At 43.6% G+C, this 14,410-nt stretch overlaps 1 protein-coding gene across 5 annotated transcripts in view; it reads left to right on the top strand.

Annotated features, from left to right (window-relative positions):
• Positions 1 to 14,410, top strand: part of LOC146854158 (aldo-keto reductase family 1 member C1-like) — a 204,494-nt gene that overhangs the window by 172,139 nt on the left and 17,945 nt on the right. For all 5 annotated transcript variants that reach the window (XM_085651938.1, XM_085651936.1, XM_085651935.1 and 2 more), the window contains one exon: positions 3,626 to 3,791. In XM_085651938.1, the coding sequence (XP_085508064.1) occupies positions 3,626 to 3,791 (166 nt within the window). The remainder of the gene's footprint in view (positions 1 to 3,625; positions 3,792 to 14,410) is intronic.

Here is a 14,410-nt window from a genome sequence, read left to right as displayed (position 1 = left end):
CATTCTACCACAAAGGCTCCACCAGCAGAGAGTAAGGAAGGACCTAGAATCAGCAGTGCTTTTGTGGCTGATGGTGATGCTGGTACTCCCTCTAGGAGCAGGAGTGAAGAAGCATAGGGAAGTGATGGACATCTGGAAAGTGACAGGCCAATTGTGGCCAGAAGGAGATAGGAGGCTACTGTGGTTTAAACCAGGACATGGGATATTTATTTCACAATTATGTTTACGTTTTTTGTTCATGTTTGAAAAAGTAATTGAGCATGGTCTATGGACTCTCCAAAAATTAGGATGCTATTCTGAAAGAACCTAATTCCTCAAATGGGCCATACATCAACCTTTGGAAGACAGCGGCAGCGAGTACCAGCCCAAAAAGGCAACCTAACTGAAAAGTGCCTATGGGAGTTATGATAGTCATAAGATCCTTTGACATTTGATGCAGCCTTATTTGATGGTATGCTACAGGGATATCAAAAGTGGAAAAACCTTGGACCATGCAGATTCATAAGAATCTTTGCTATATTCGGAAGAGGAAAATGCTCAACCATGACACACTTATTGAGTGCTTCAAGATCCACACACAAGCGAATTTCAAGGAACACTCACAAAGTTCAAGGATCCCTATTTGGCAGAACTTTTTTTACTTCACGTTGGACCACTTCTCGTATCAAAATAGCAATGACTATGACGTTACTAACTATAGAAACTGCACCCTCCCATAACTTCATTTGGTGTCCACATCCCCTGAAGCACCTAAATATGTCAGACAATTGCAAAAACAACACCCGTGGACAACATCATGTTCCTTTAAATGAATTTCACCCAGAAATATTACATTAAAGACTTCATTAGATATCAGGGTCCACTATGCCCCTGAATCAACTAGTGACTCATCTTGAATACCATTTTATAGTCACCCCATCTATGGGATGATTTTATGTTACCCCATCAGACACCATCAAAATGCAGTCCCCCATTTCCCTGTCCAATTCTGATATTACCTAGTTTACTTTATTATTATTTGTGCGTGAAAGACAACACTTTGCCAAATGACCCCTCTTGTTGCTTATCTTGCTCAATATTAAGGGCAAAATATTTCTTTAATGGTGGTCATGTGTCCAACAAACCATATATTTAGCAAACACCCTTGATGTTAGTTTTTATTGATTGTTAGGGTCTTACCTTTAATTCATCATCTTTCTTCTCAGCATTACTGTCGGAGGGCCTAAAATGTTTTTCAAGTTCCTTCCTCTACATATGCCACTGACTGGTGAATTTATTTAGCAATAATAATGTCATCTTTCAACCACACCTCTTGACTGACTTTGTCAGCTGGCATTTAGGCATGAATTGATCACTAATGCGTTCTTCCAGTGTAGACCCAAGTTAGCAAGATGATTCTAACTTCTGCAATGTTGTTATATAGTTTTTTACACTTTGATCACTAATCCCAAAACAGTATAGTTATAGTACAGTGCTAATGTTTCATCTTTCCCAGTGGTGAAGAGTGGACACTCGGCTCAACACGCCAAGATTACAGGTGCCCTTATGAAGGCCTACTGATCCCATCCACACCACCACTGTGAAATATGAAAGGCACATCCAGTTTGTAGGTTCCGAAGTTGTCCTTATTGATAAAACCCCAGCCTGAGTGTGAGGGATATCTTCTTCAGCTTCAACTGTTCCCACTGGAATCATAGTCAGGCTGTACAATCTATAGAATACAGGTGACCGAATACTCCACCAGTTAGAAGTACATGATGTTACAACAGAGTACATCAGAGACAATAATGCATTCCATTGTGATCACTATGTTTATATTATTTGTTTTATTTGTATCTCAAACTTAAAAAAATAGGCAATACCACAGTGTCAAACCCATTCCAAACTCTATCAATCGTTCAGAAAATGACAATGCGTATGCATTTGTTTGTATTGCTGGTGCGCTAACCTGTCTTCAACAGAGCGGCCTTCAGCGAGAAAGTCATCAAGTGAGCAAGAGAGTCATCAAGTGAGCAAGGGGTGAGGTGAAGGAGTCTCTTATCAGTAGGGCCTGGGGTGGGCATATAATAAATGGTGAATGAAGAGTTTCTTTAAGAGATGTTTCTTCAGCTCTTGTCTAGTCTGGTGTGACTTCCCTTCCTCAAAGCAAAGTGTAAAAAGAAACTTCGAAAAACAGAAATCTTGAAACAGAAATCTAAAAGGACAACAACAAAAGAAGTATAACGGCAGTACTGTGAATTTTAATATAACAGATATCTTTAAGCAAAGAGTAAACATTTTAGAGAGCCAGGAGCAAAGAGAGGACAGCAATGAATTTTCACGCCAAATGCCAATAGTATCCCAGGAGTACTTGTAAGCGTAGTGAGACGTTTACGCTAGCCTCACTGTTCTACAACTGAGGGGACTAATGGAGAATAAAACTTGATGTGAAACGGTGCAAAAATTTGCTGGGAATGAAAGGTGAGAGACATAGGCATGCAAACCGCAAAAATGAATTGAAAAAATGTTGAATTTTTTACTAGGTGATAGTAGAAAGGCATAGACTAGGGAGTGACGTTGACACTGGATGTTGTAGGTAGGAATGTAGCAAGGAGATGACTGGAAACTAGGGTACTGGAATCTAACGCGGGATCCTACTCTCACACAGTTTGAATTCTGCTGGACGTTTTCACGTTTGTCTTCCATTTTGTTCACTCGTCAACAGGTCGGGACAATCAAAGTAACATGTTATTAAAGTCTAGTTCTAGAAATGACAAGATTTATTGACCCCATTGACTGTTATGGAAGTTCACCCACAGCATGCAGCATCCCTTCGAATTTCAAATGCATCACACTCATGGCAAAGCCTTCACACTCATGATGACTCACCCTAGCACTGTGTACGTCAAAGGAGTTCACAAGCCTGTAATAAGGGTACCTGAAGTTTTCAGATTGGGTCAGTCATAAGGACACACTTGCAAGTTCTGTTCACTTCTATTGGTTGTTATCAGATGATGGTAGCGTCACAAGTTCAGTGTGTATTTAGTACAAGTTAAGGAAGTATTCTGTGTTGGCCAGAGGGGCTATGCCTGAGAGGTTTAGAATAGATGGATACCACATAAGAACGTATTCTGTCCGAGTAGATACTGTACACCGAAGCACTGCTACATTGTGTCGTCAGCTTACGATACATGTATAGTTGTTCACTATGTGCAGCTGATTCACTGCAACTCTTTTGTTTGTGGCCAATTTCAGAGTCTCGCTAAAAAGCTTGCTTTGTCACAGCAGAGCCTGGGAAAGGATATTTGCAGCTCTAGGTCATGCAGTTATCTCCTCAACACGGGTGCAACATTTGCTGGTTGTCGGACCAATGACCTATCTACCTGCAGGTGACGCTCTATACAACTGCTAGTTGACTTTTGTTCTTTATCCCTTCCTGGAGTGGAATCAGTAATTATTAGTAGGACACCCTAAACTCTCAATCATACAAAGAGCACTGCTGACACAGATGGTGTAATGCATGAAGGTCAAGAATGCTGAGATATTGATCATGGTCCAGTCATATGTTATATTAAACATTTTTCAAACCTGTGCATATCAGTCTATTGCAGTAAGTAAGAAAAGATTATTGCCTTTTTTCATGCAGGATTGATCAAAATTCCCCAGTGCTCCTGGAAGACCCTATACTTATGCAGATTGGGCAAAAGTACAATAAGTCACCAGCCGTGATCGCCTTGCGCTACCAGCTACAGAGGGGCATTGTGGCCCTTGCTAAGAGCTTCAATGCTGAGCACATTAAGCAAAACCTCCAGGTGAGAAACAAAGTGAGGGGTCGAGGAATGTTTACTGAGGTGTGTAATTCTGTAAGGGTAGTAGCATCGTATGAGGCTACATGGTAGCCATAGGAAATAACCATTGTGTATTACTGGCAACTTGTATGAATAAATGAATCATCTTTATTGTAATAACAATTTAAAACCATATATTATCTTAATTAAAAATGTTTGAATGATTGACATTAATTTTGCAAGAGAGGTTTGTTAAGTACCACTAGCCACTGTGCTGTATTTTCTTTGTGAGAGCATGTTTAAGAGAGAGTGGTGAGCAGCAAAATACAACATTAGCAAGAATCCAGCAGAGATGAACAGTGCTTGGAGATTCTAGCCATTGTATGGATCCAACATGGTCACAAAGCCTTGGAGAAGAGGAAGAGTCCTGATAGTCCAGGTGAGTAATATAAAACAGGTATTAGTTTGTCTGAATGCACAGGACTTAGGGACCCAGCTGGAGAAGGCAATCAGGAGGAGACTATGATTAACCAAATAGTGTGATGAAGAAGTAGATGTTTTAATTAATTTGCAGTAGTCGTCTTTTTCCAATTTCCAATTAGATGTTGAGATTGTCACATTGTCGCCATAGACCTGAAGAGATCAACTGTCATATGTCTTATATCGAAACAAATGTGTCAACAATATTGAGGAGAAATGAGGCTCCTGGTCGGTTAGTGAGGGGCAACCAGTTCTGTAAGATAGTTTGATGAACAAATGTGGCCTGATTTTTTGCACAAGGCAAGGTATTTTAACTGTCACTCATATATTGGGTGCAAATGGATGTATTTTGGGGCCAGTGGGATGCAAACATGGTTTTTTTCAGACCGAGGAATTGATAAGCTGCATAGTTTTTCAACGCTCTGGAGTTGTGAAAGAGATATATCTAGGAGACAATTTTGTATGCTGTTGCAAGAATCCCAGTGTGACATTATCAAGGAAAGGATTCAGACCAGTTTGAGAGCAGTGGGGCATCAGAAGAACCCCTTTTAGTAGACATAGATGGTAGAATGCTCCGTTGAGAACCCATTTATTTAGGGACAATGAATGCCACATTACTTTCAAACATCATACCTAATATGTGGGCTTTATGAATGTGGGCTGAAGGACAGCCCAATTCCCTTGGACACACAATAATGAATGAATGAGCTTGAATGACGGGGTCCAAGGGCAGAATTTCAGTTTTTTTTTTACTGTTTAGGCATAGTGCAACATAGTACAATTATATCTATAAATCCAATAAGTTGCCAGTTTATAAACAATATCATTAGTCATAACAACTGAATAGTTGTTCTCAATAAATTAAAGATGCCTAAAACAATCTTAGCTAATGACGATCTACTTCCAATGACTATCTCAGAATACCGAATATTAAACCTGACATTAATCTCCAGTTATCATGTTACACAAGTATGCACATTAGGTTTGATTTACTCAAACTGAACAGTTACTCAGTTGGTTCTATACACAAAAATTATGCTGCACTGTTAGTAGTATTGTAAAAGCAAATGTTACAGTTCAGTAAAACTTAAGACTCCAATGATCCAACAAGGATTGTATTTTGTTCTTTAAATGTATCTCTCTATGAAGGTCCAAGAATGTAGTAACCGTATTAGAAGAGTCATGCTCTCCAGACAGATCAAGAGAAATTCTGTGACAATTTTTGGACACAGGTCAATAAACAAACCCCTCGAATGATGGGGTCTTTAACTTGCAAAACTGGGGTAGCAGCCTGTTATATGAGAGAAACCTTTTTCATCAAGATTGCTTTGTTGATATGTTTGGTACAATTTCGTTACATTGGAATTGTTGGAAATGGCCCTTTTTACACGGTTATCTCCAAACGTTTTTTTTTCCTGACCTGTGTTTGTTGGCTATAGGACTCTGGGCACTTTACCACTGCTGATCAGTGCTAAAGTGCTTATGCTCTCTGTGTAAATTGTTATTGTAATTGGTTCTCCCTGATTGGCATGTTTGTTTCCGCAGTAGGTCCCTAGTAAAGTGCACTGAGTGTGCCAGGGCTGGTAGATAAAATGCTACTAGTGAGCTTGCAGCACTGATTGTGCCACCCACATGAGTAGTCCTGAAAAGAGGTCTCAGGCCTGCCATCACAGTGCCTGTGCACAGTTTGTTAACTGCCATGTCGACTTGGCAAGTGCACCCACTTGCCAGGCCCAACCCTTCCTTTTCTTACACATAAGACACGCCTATGGTAGGCCTGAGGTCCCCCCCCCCCCCTTGGGCAGGGTGTAACATGTCCTGATAGTGAAATACTGACAATTTTGTTTTCACTTCTGAAAGGCTATCTTGCCCCATAGGACAGGATGGGGAATGCATTTTAACATTTTACGGGCACGCATCCGATGTGCTTGCAATCATGACCAGATCCTCGAAATCGCCACGGGTAATTCCTACATAGCACTCCATTGTGAGCCTCGACTTATAGCTTGGCACAAGACTTAACCCCACCAATTATCAGCAACGGAGGGAGGCTACCTCTCAGGCATTTAGATTGACCTGTCCTGATGATGATCCCATAACCACTATTGGGGATCGAAACGTCGTCGACAACAGCATCTTAACTCCGACTCTTAATTCTTGATTGTTGTGGAGTACAAGATGTGTTTTCTCTATTGTGACTTCTGTATTCTTTATCAATGAAAAGTCACTTTACCACTACATGCCTGAGGTCAGGAAATCTTTTGATTTCCAGAACCCCTTCACTTGTTGCTCACTTTATGTTATTGTATGCTAGTTCATGTTTATTGAATAAGTAAATAAACTAAATAAGGTCCATTGGGACAACAGTACACCCAACGCTGATTACATTTTTGTGGTTATAGCCTAATACCATCCATGACAGGGACTGCTGTTTCTAGTAATATATTGTAATATTTTACAAGCATATCTTCCCATAGGGATAAGATAGAAAAATGGAGTTTGGTATCCTTGAACTCAGGATTTAATAACACATCTTTTAGTAAAGATGGTTTTTTTCTTGTTCAACCATCCTGTGTGCCTCTGCCTGTTTGTGGATTGACTGCCTGGCTTTGGAGTGATAGGGGCTGGGGAGGTGCAGTGGCTCCGAGAGTCTTGATGAGTCAGCACTAGGCCTGATCTGCATTTGAAGTGGTGGGAGAAGTAGCACCTGTACCTGAATAGGGCTGTGCCTGCCTTCCACAATGCTGGCTCTGCCCCCCTGTGGTGTGTCTGGAGTCAAGGCTCACACTGACAATGGATGTTGTTGTGCACTTGCAGAGTACCCCCCAGAAATGGTTTGAACTGGGCTCCGAGCCCATTGCACAAAGAGAACAAAGACATTTTGGGGTATAAGTATCAGACCCAAAAACCCAGACTTTACATCATTCCTGGAATTCAAGAGGAACCTTTGCCAAGGAGAAGAGCTGGAGATACTGAGGAGAAGTACTGCCCTTGCTGTGTGTCTGGGGTTGGCCTGCAGTTGCTGTTTCTGCCAGGGAAAGGAGAAGGACTTTGCTGTGTGTCGTGTCCCCTGCTTGAAGGAGATCTCGAAGATCATGAAGCGAGCTGGCCTCCTGTTCTAAAGTCTCTGGGACAGAAAGACTTCACCCCCAACTCCCCTAAACTCTGCTGCTGTTGTGAGTTCTAGCCTGCCAAGAGGTGCCTGTGCCAGGTTTGGGGCCTCTGGAGGTTTTTGCTGCTGTTTGGGCGCTGGAAGCAAGAAGAAACTCAAAGAACTACACAATCGACACATCGAGGGATCGCGGCTAAAGAGAAGACAGACACAGCGCTGCTCGATGCGGCTGCATCGATCGCCGACGCATCCCGGATTTCCACGCATCGTACCTGTGCGGCAAGTTCCTCTAACGCATCACCCGCAGACAGGAACCGGCACGAAGAATTGACGCATCACTCCCCCGTACAGACCGGATTCAATGCAACCCTTCCTCTGCGTGCAGCTGGACTGTCGCATCGCCTCCCCAAGGTCTCAGGAGTGACGCATCTCTTTGTTTTCCGCCGCTGCAGTTTGGCTTGAACTTTGACGCAACTACAGGTACTTTGGTGAAAAGTCATGCATCCATTGTTTTTTATGGTACAAGTTCTTGCAACCTTTTGAAAGTCATATTTTTAACTGTGTATGTTGGATTTTTGTTGTTTTGGTCTTGTTTAGTTTAGATAAAGATATTTTATTTTTCTAAACTGGTATGGTGTCCATTTGTGGTGTTTTCACTGTGTTACTGTGAGTGTTGGTACAAATACTTTACACATACCTTTGGGATAAGCCTGTCTGCTCGTGCCAAGCTACCAAGGGGGTTAGAAGGGCTCATCTAAAGTGTGTATCCCCCTTACCTTGACTAGAAGCAAGGGTGCCTATTTGGACAAAGGTACCTACCTCTGCCAACTAGAGACCCCCATTTCTAGCAGGAATATTTTCTGACTCTCTGTTATACTCAACAAAACAAGGTGATGAAGCCTAAACCTCATAAGGATAAAACAATCTTGCAGTCTAAAACCTGAAGAAAGGTACCTCTGGTAGTAATGTCTTTAATCAGTACAAAGGAAAATATGTGATTTATATTGGTTTTGTGATCTGTAACTAATCTGTAAAGTATGACGTATTGTAAAAGCATACCTAAGAAGTAATCTAGGTAATAATTTCTGCAAAATATCATAAATTCCAAAGTTCTTTACAAAACCGGGTCAATATTTTTTTACATACTATCATTTGCTCCTTATTGCTGCTGGCAAAAATTGACAAACTATCTCCCACCTACATTTTATAGATACAAACAAACATTCAGGTTAAAGCCTGAAGAATGGTCCACCTTGTGGAAATGTCTAGTAAACCGTGAAAATACATTTAGCAATACGTAGGATATGCAGATTTATTTTTGTTCTACCACTAATTTGTAAAGTATGACCTATCTAAAAATATATCTAATATTGATTTATGTTTGTATTTATTCAAAACATCATTCACACTAAAGTTCTTTACAAAATCCGTCAATTCGCCTTTTCTGATATCTTAAACTTTGTTCCACATTGCTGCTGGCAAAGATTGACTGACAATTAACCTACTCGAAAGTATAGCTACAGAATTGGCACTTAAACTGAAAGCTCCGCAACAGCCTCTCTAACCAGCTGAAAGTGCTGGGCAAATTGGAAGGATTTTGTCAGCAAATTCATTAGTTTCTGAATAAGTGTACATTCCATAAGATCAAATTTATCAATGCATTTATCAAGCAGAACTAATGCACAATATCAAAGCAAGTATATAACTTTGTTCAATATGGCTCCAGCAATGGTGCGTTAGAGGCCCACTATAAAGAGTGTTGAATCCTTTAATGATCCAACAACACCTTACCCACATCAAAATAAGCATCACCTTCATACCTAATTTGTGAATTGTTTCTATGTATCAAATTTCAGATCAGTAGGTGTATAATCTATTGAAATAATGCCATCAACATAAACCAGTAGAGAGAGTTGCCACCACCATAATGAGAGAGGAACGCAGTTTTTTTTTTTACCAATGAACGAACAATGAGCAAACGTGAAGGTTAAAAAGCATAGGTGATAGAATGCAACACTGCTAGAGACCATTTACTGTCACGATGTCTGATAGGGAGCAGCTAGGGTTGTTCTTTTAGTCTAACAGTATATTCTGTCAATATAGAAAGCTTTATTCACATCCAGTAGTGAATTGCCAATCCCCATTTTGCTTGGCCTGATATACTTTTTGAACGGCAATATTATAGTAAACGTTTCAGGAAAACCACATGCCACTATTCTTTGTGGCCAGATCAACTAACCCACTCGGTGCTGTCACACTATTGAATGTTAGTGCCAGCTCTGAAGGCTGGCTGCTTTTAGGGTACTTGTACCCAGTTTTGCGCTGTTGTAGTTGCTAGCTTATAATTTTCTGTACCCTCAAGCATTGCAAAGGGATGGTAGTTTTTACTTCTGATTGAAAGTTCTTTTGATGTGTGAATGTTTGGTGAATGTTCCATGAACGGCAACATTTTTGGCAGGCGAGTGTAGTCCTTCTGGGTGGCGGAAGAATTACCTTCAACAACCTGACAGGCCACTATCCACCAAATTTAGCGATGGCTGTTGGCTCAGTGGTCATCTCTTTACTTTGAAAGCAACCGCTGTTTCGGCATGTTCGTTCATTGTTAAAAAATATTTGTGGGTGACCGCTGTTGGTGTTGAAGACTATCCACCAAACTTTAAAAAAGAAAAAAAAAACTAATGACCCCACACCCTGAGAGTTATCTTCCAGAGTGTGGGGGTTGTTATTTGTTTTTTCTATCTGTGACAGACAGAAAACAAATTACATTACACTGCCCACCCTAAATAGGGTGGGCGTTGCAGTGCCCTTCCTCCGACAACCCCATCTCCGTCAAGGTATTGAGGGAAGCTTTCTGTCGATGAAGCCCCATTGGCTTTTTTTTTTTTTTTTTTTTAAATATTTTTATTGCAGGAAGCAGTAAATCGTTACATAATCGGCCAACATTATATATCAAGCCCGATCAATGAGATACAACCCTCCGTCCCCCCACCGTAAGTTACTTACACAGCCATTCAGCCCACAACCCTAGGGTCGGGCGGCGAAATTCAATGGGGGCTCAGGTGGATGTCGAGGCTGGCCCGGAGGACCCGTTGTCCGTCATCTGCTTTTCCAAACAAGCCTATAAACCCAAAAGAACACCCCACTCTTAAAACACCCCAAACCCAGGAAAACCCTCCCCCCCCCCCCCCCCCCCCTCCCGCCATCAGCGCGCGGCACCAACCGCAACAGGATCTACAAGAGGACCCACGGGGAAAGCAATAGATCTGAAAAGTGCAATCATCTATCGGGACTCGGGGCGAGCCTCTTCCTCAAGTTCAGAGTCGCTGGGGGCGCAATAATCCCTAAGGGCCTGTACTAACATCTCCCATTCCAGCGCTGCCTCCTGTGCCTTCTCATTACGCTGCCTCCAAGCTAGCTGGTATCTGAGCGTACTCTCCCCCGCCGCCCACTTCAAAAGTTCGCTGTGCCACCGGCTTCCCGTCGGACCAGCTCGTGCCTTCCAGTTCCTGGTCACCTCACGTTTAGCAAGGAGCAGCCCCAGATCAATGAACTTGCTAGATATTTTATTCTTGGGGGTATGAGGGAACCAGTGCAGGAGACCCACCGCCGCGTCAAGCGATAAAGATCTCCCCGTCGTCTCCTCCAGGGTCTTCCCCACTTCTTCCCAATAGGATGACAATCCCGGGCAGGCCCACAGCATATGGAGGAGGTCCGCCTCCTGGGCCGGGCACCTGGGGCATTCCGCCGAAGTCATATCAAAATATCGCCTGATTTTCACCGGGGTCAAATAGGCTCTATGGAGCACGTAGTAGTGGACCAATTGAAAGCGGGCGTGGCGTGTGCCCTTCCAGGCCCTCCGCACTAGCTGGGCCCAGGTCGTCTCCGGGATCTCCCTGCCAATGTCCTCCTCCCAGCGGTTTCTCAAAGTGGTGAGGGGAGCCAGCCCCTCATTGATCAGTCTGCCGTAAAGGCAAGTGACCGCCTTTACCGTGCCCGCAGACATCATCACGTATTGGCATACCGGGGATAAAGGAGGTTCCTCCTGCCCGCGTCTCCAGTGCGCCTGGATCGCTCGAACAAGGGCCGAGTGCAGCAAAAAGTCGCCGCGGGGAATCCCGAAGCGCTCAATGAGCTCCTGGAAGGGCAAGAGCGACCCGTCCTCGTATAGATCACCGATTAGCTGTAGACCGGCGTCCTCCCAGGTCGCCAGCCGCGACCAGTCACCCCCATGGGGCAGAGCCGTTAGCATCCCCAGCGGTATTTCGGGTGCGTACGGTGTTCGCAGGTGGCCCCGGGCGTGAGCTCGGTTCCAGCACAGGCGGACAGTCCGCTCCTCCATTGACAAGTCCTGCAAGGCCAACCGTTGTCTCATCGCTATAAAGGAGAGAACATGCCTGGCCATGCCCGTTCCCCTCTTTTCTTCGGGGCCCCGGAACTCCCGGGCGATCTCCTGGGTGAAGGCCTGGAGCTGCGCCGCTAAATAATACTTTTCGAAGTCCGGCACCGCAAGCCCACCCTCCTCCTTCGGCCTCAGTAGGGTCTTGAGGGCCACCCGCCGGCGGCCCGAACCCCAAAGGAATCCGACTATCATGGATCGTATAAGTCGAAACGTGGTCGGTGGGACCCAGATCGGTAGTGTCCGGAAATAATATAGCAACCGGGGGAGCGCCACCATTTTAAGCAAAGCAATCCGCCCCGCCACCGAGAGCGGTAGCGTGGCCCAAAAGCCCATACTGCCTCGAAGTGCTCGAATGCCCCGGGCAATGTTCCCATCCAGGAGGCCAGAAGGTTCATGATAGACATACACCCCTAGATACTTAAAGCAGTCGGGTTCCCATCTAATCTCCCTACTCAGAGTAGGGGTAGGGGTGCCCCTGCGGACCGGGAAAAGACAGGTCTTAGTCCAATTCACTCGGAGGCCCGGAGCCCCATTGGCTTTGTTGATGGAAACTGAGGGTTTATTAACCCCCTCTCAAGAGAAGAGAATTTCTCAGATTATGTGTTTTGAAATATGAAATTACATTGTTTAATGATCAGAAGTGAGAGGGGGTTATCAAACCTATAATTTATATAGTGTTTCGATGTCAGTCTTCCTTATATTTATCACATCCTCTCATAATTAATCTTTTTTAAAATGAGGATTATTACTACGACTGGGCAAATGTCAATCTCAAAGGATAAGGCCACCACCTGCTGGGTGTCACACAATTTATACTGAACCTCTGCACAATCCCTGCTAATGTAACACAAAGCAGCAAGGCTTTAATCAAAGCCAATGTATCAACTATTTAGGCGGTGTCTAAACGGTAAAAACAGTCACACACAAACCACATTAAAATTCCCAAACATTTTTTTTTACAAATAAAACTAATCTGAGTTAAAATCAGAGCAAAATGCCAAAAACATAGGGCCCGATTCACAAAGGTAAACTTAAACGCTTGGTCTAAACTTAGACCAAATGTCTAAAGTTACGACTTTGTGAATTCACAAATCACAATTACGAGTAGTATCTTTATGTCCACACTTGGGGCGGATCTCCGCCCAAGTGCGGACATAAAGATAGTACTCTTAAATACTCTGAGAGAATTCCCAAAGTTCAAACTTAGATGTTTGGTCTAAGTTTAGATCAAACGTCAAACTTTACCTTTGTGAATCGGGCACATAGTGCGCAATGTAAGTGAATGGTCACAACAGACTGGAACTAAGCTTCAATCTCAGGTATAGGTAACTCACCAGTGGCCTCCCACATCTAACAATGACATTTTGTTTGAAGCAGACCCTCGACCTACAGCAAAAGAGGAGACAGAAGTGGAGTAAAACAAAGCAGGGTCTGTCAGTTACCAGGCAGGAGAAACAGAATAATTGATGTATGATCCTGTTTGACCGCTGTCAAGAGCACAAAAGCTTTACATGTACCTCAGACAGGCCTATCAAGCAGGATTTGACACAGTTGTGCAACAAGATGACATCAGCCATCACCCTGAATATTCTGCTGAGCTCAGATGGGCCATCTGTGCCCATTCAGTTAGACCTGTCAATAAAAGTGACCTATTATGTGGTTCCTGGAAGGAATTTCACATCTCATTAATGGCTGAGTACAGGCTGACCAGCTGTCAGAGACTAATGCTAATTAGACTCTCTAATGCTCAAGTAGGTAGATGGAAACATTGTGAAAATGAGATGTACTTGTTATATATTAAAAATAAAACTTCATCATCAATAGGATTTTCAGTATCTATACCAAATATTGGTTCTATTATTTTCCTAGCTGCTCCCAGTCCCATGAAAGCAATACTAATATTTGAATATGTTCTCAAGGTTTCCATACAGGACAGTTGGGGCCTCCAACAGTGAAAATAGCTTTTGGGGAATTGTCACTAAATGTCACAGTGAAATTAATTGTTCGAGGCATATGAGCTGCAGATTATACATTATGCATAGATCGCCATCTTGTGTTGGGCCCGGATGTTTGCAGTTTGTTTTTGTTCTTGGACAGTCTTTGGAAGTCACGAGTTCGGTGACTCCTCCTTCGGTCCGTACTGCGCATGGGCTTCGGCTCCATCCTCAGATTGTTTTTTTCCGCCATCGGGCTCGGATGTAATACTTCGTGCTCCGGTTTCAAACTTTCCCAGTTCGACCTTCGACGAAAAATCCTCGGCCATCCAGATTCTTTAGACAAAATCGACTTCTTCATCTCTCTCTTCGGCACTTCTTCGATTCCAGGCAGCGGCCTTCGGGCCTATCTCGACTCCGGTCTCGGCCGATGGAAAGGACTCCCTTCAAGAAGTGCCCAAAATGTGGGTCTAAATTTCCCCACACCGATCTCCATCAGGTGTGCAACCTCTGCCTCTCTCCCGAACACGAGGCCCGAGACTGCCCCGCCTGCAAGTCTTTTCGTTCGAAAAAGACTATTCGGGATCGACGAGCTCGACGCACCATGGCGCACTCATCGACCTCAGCTCCACCTGACATCTTCGGAGAAGACACCGGAACTTCGGGACAGCAGCACACCGAGCAGGAGGATGATGTCGTCAGCGCTTCCGAGGCTGAC

This window comes from Triturus cristatus, chromosome 4_1, assembly GCF_964204655.1.
Source record: "Triturus cristatus chromosome 4_1, aTriCri1.1, whole genome shotgun sequence".
In the NCBI taxonomy this organism is placed as follows: domain Eukaryota; kingdom Metazoa; phylum Chordata; class Amphibia; order Caudata; family Salamandridae; genus Triturus; species Triturus cristatus.
This window is presented reverse-complemented; position numbering and strand designations above follow the sequence as displayed.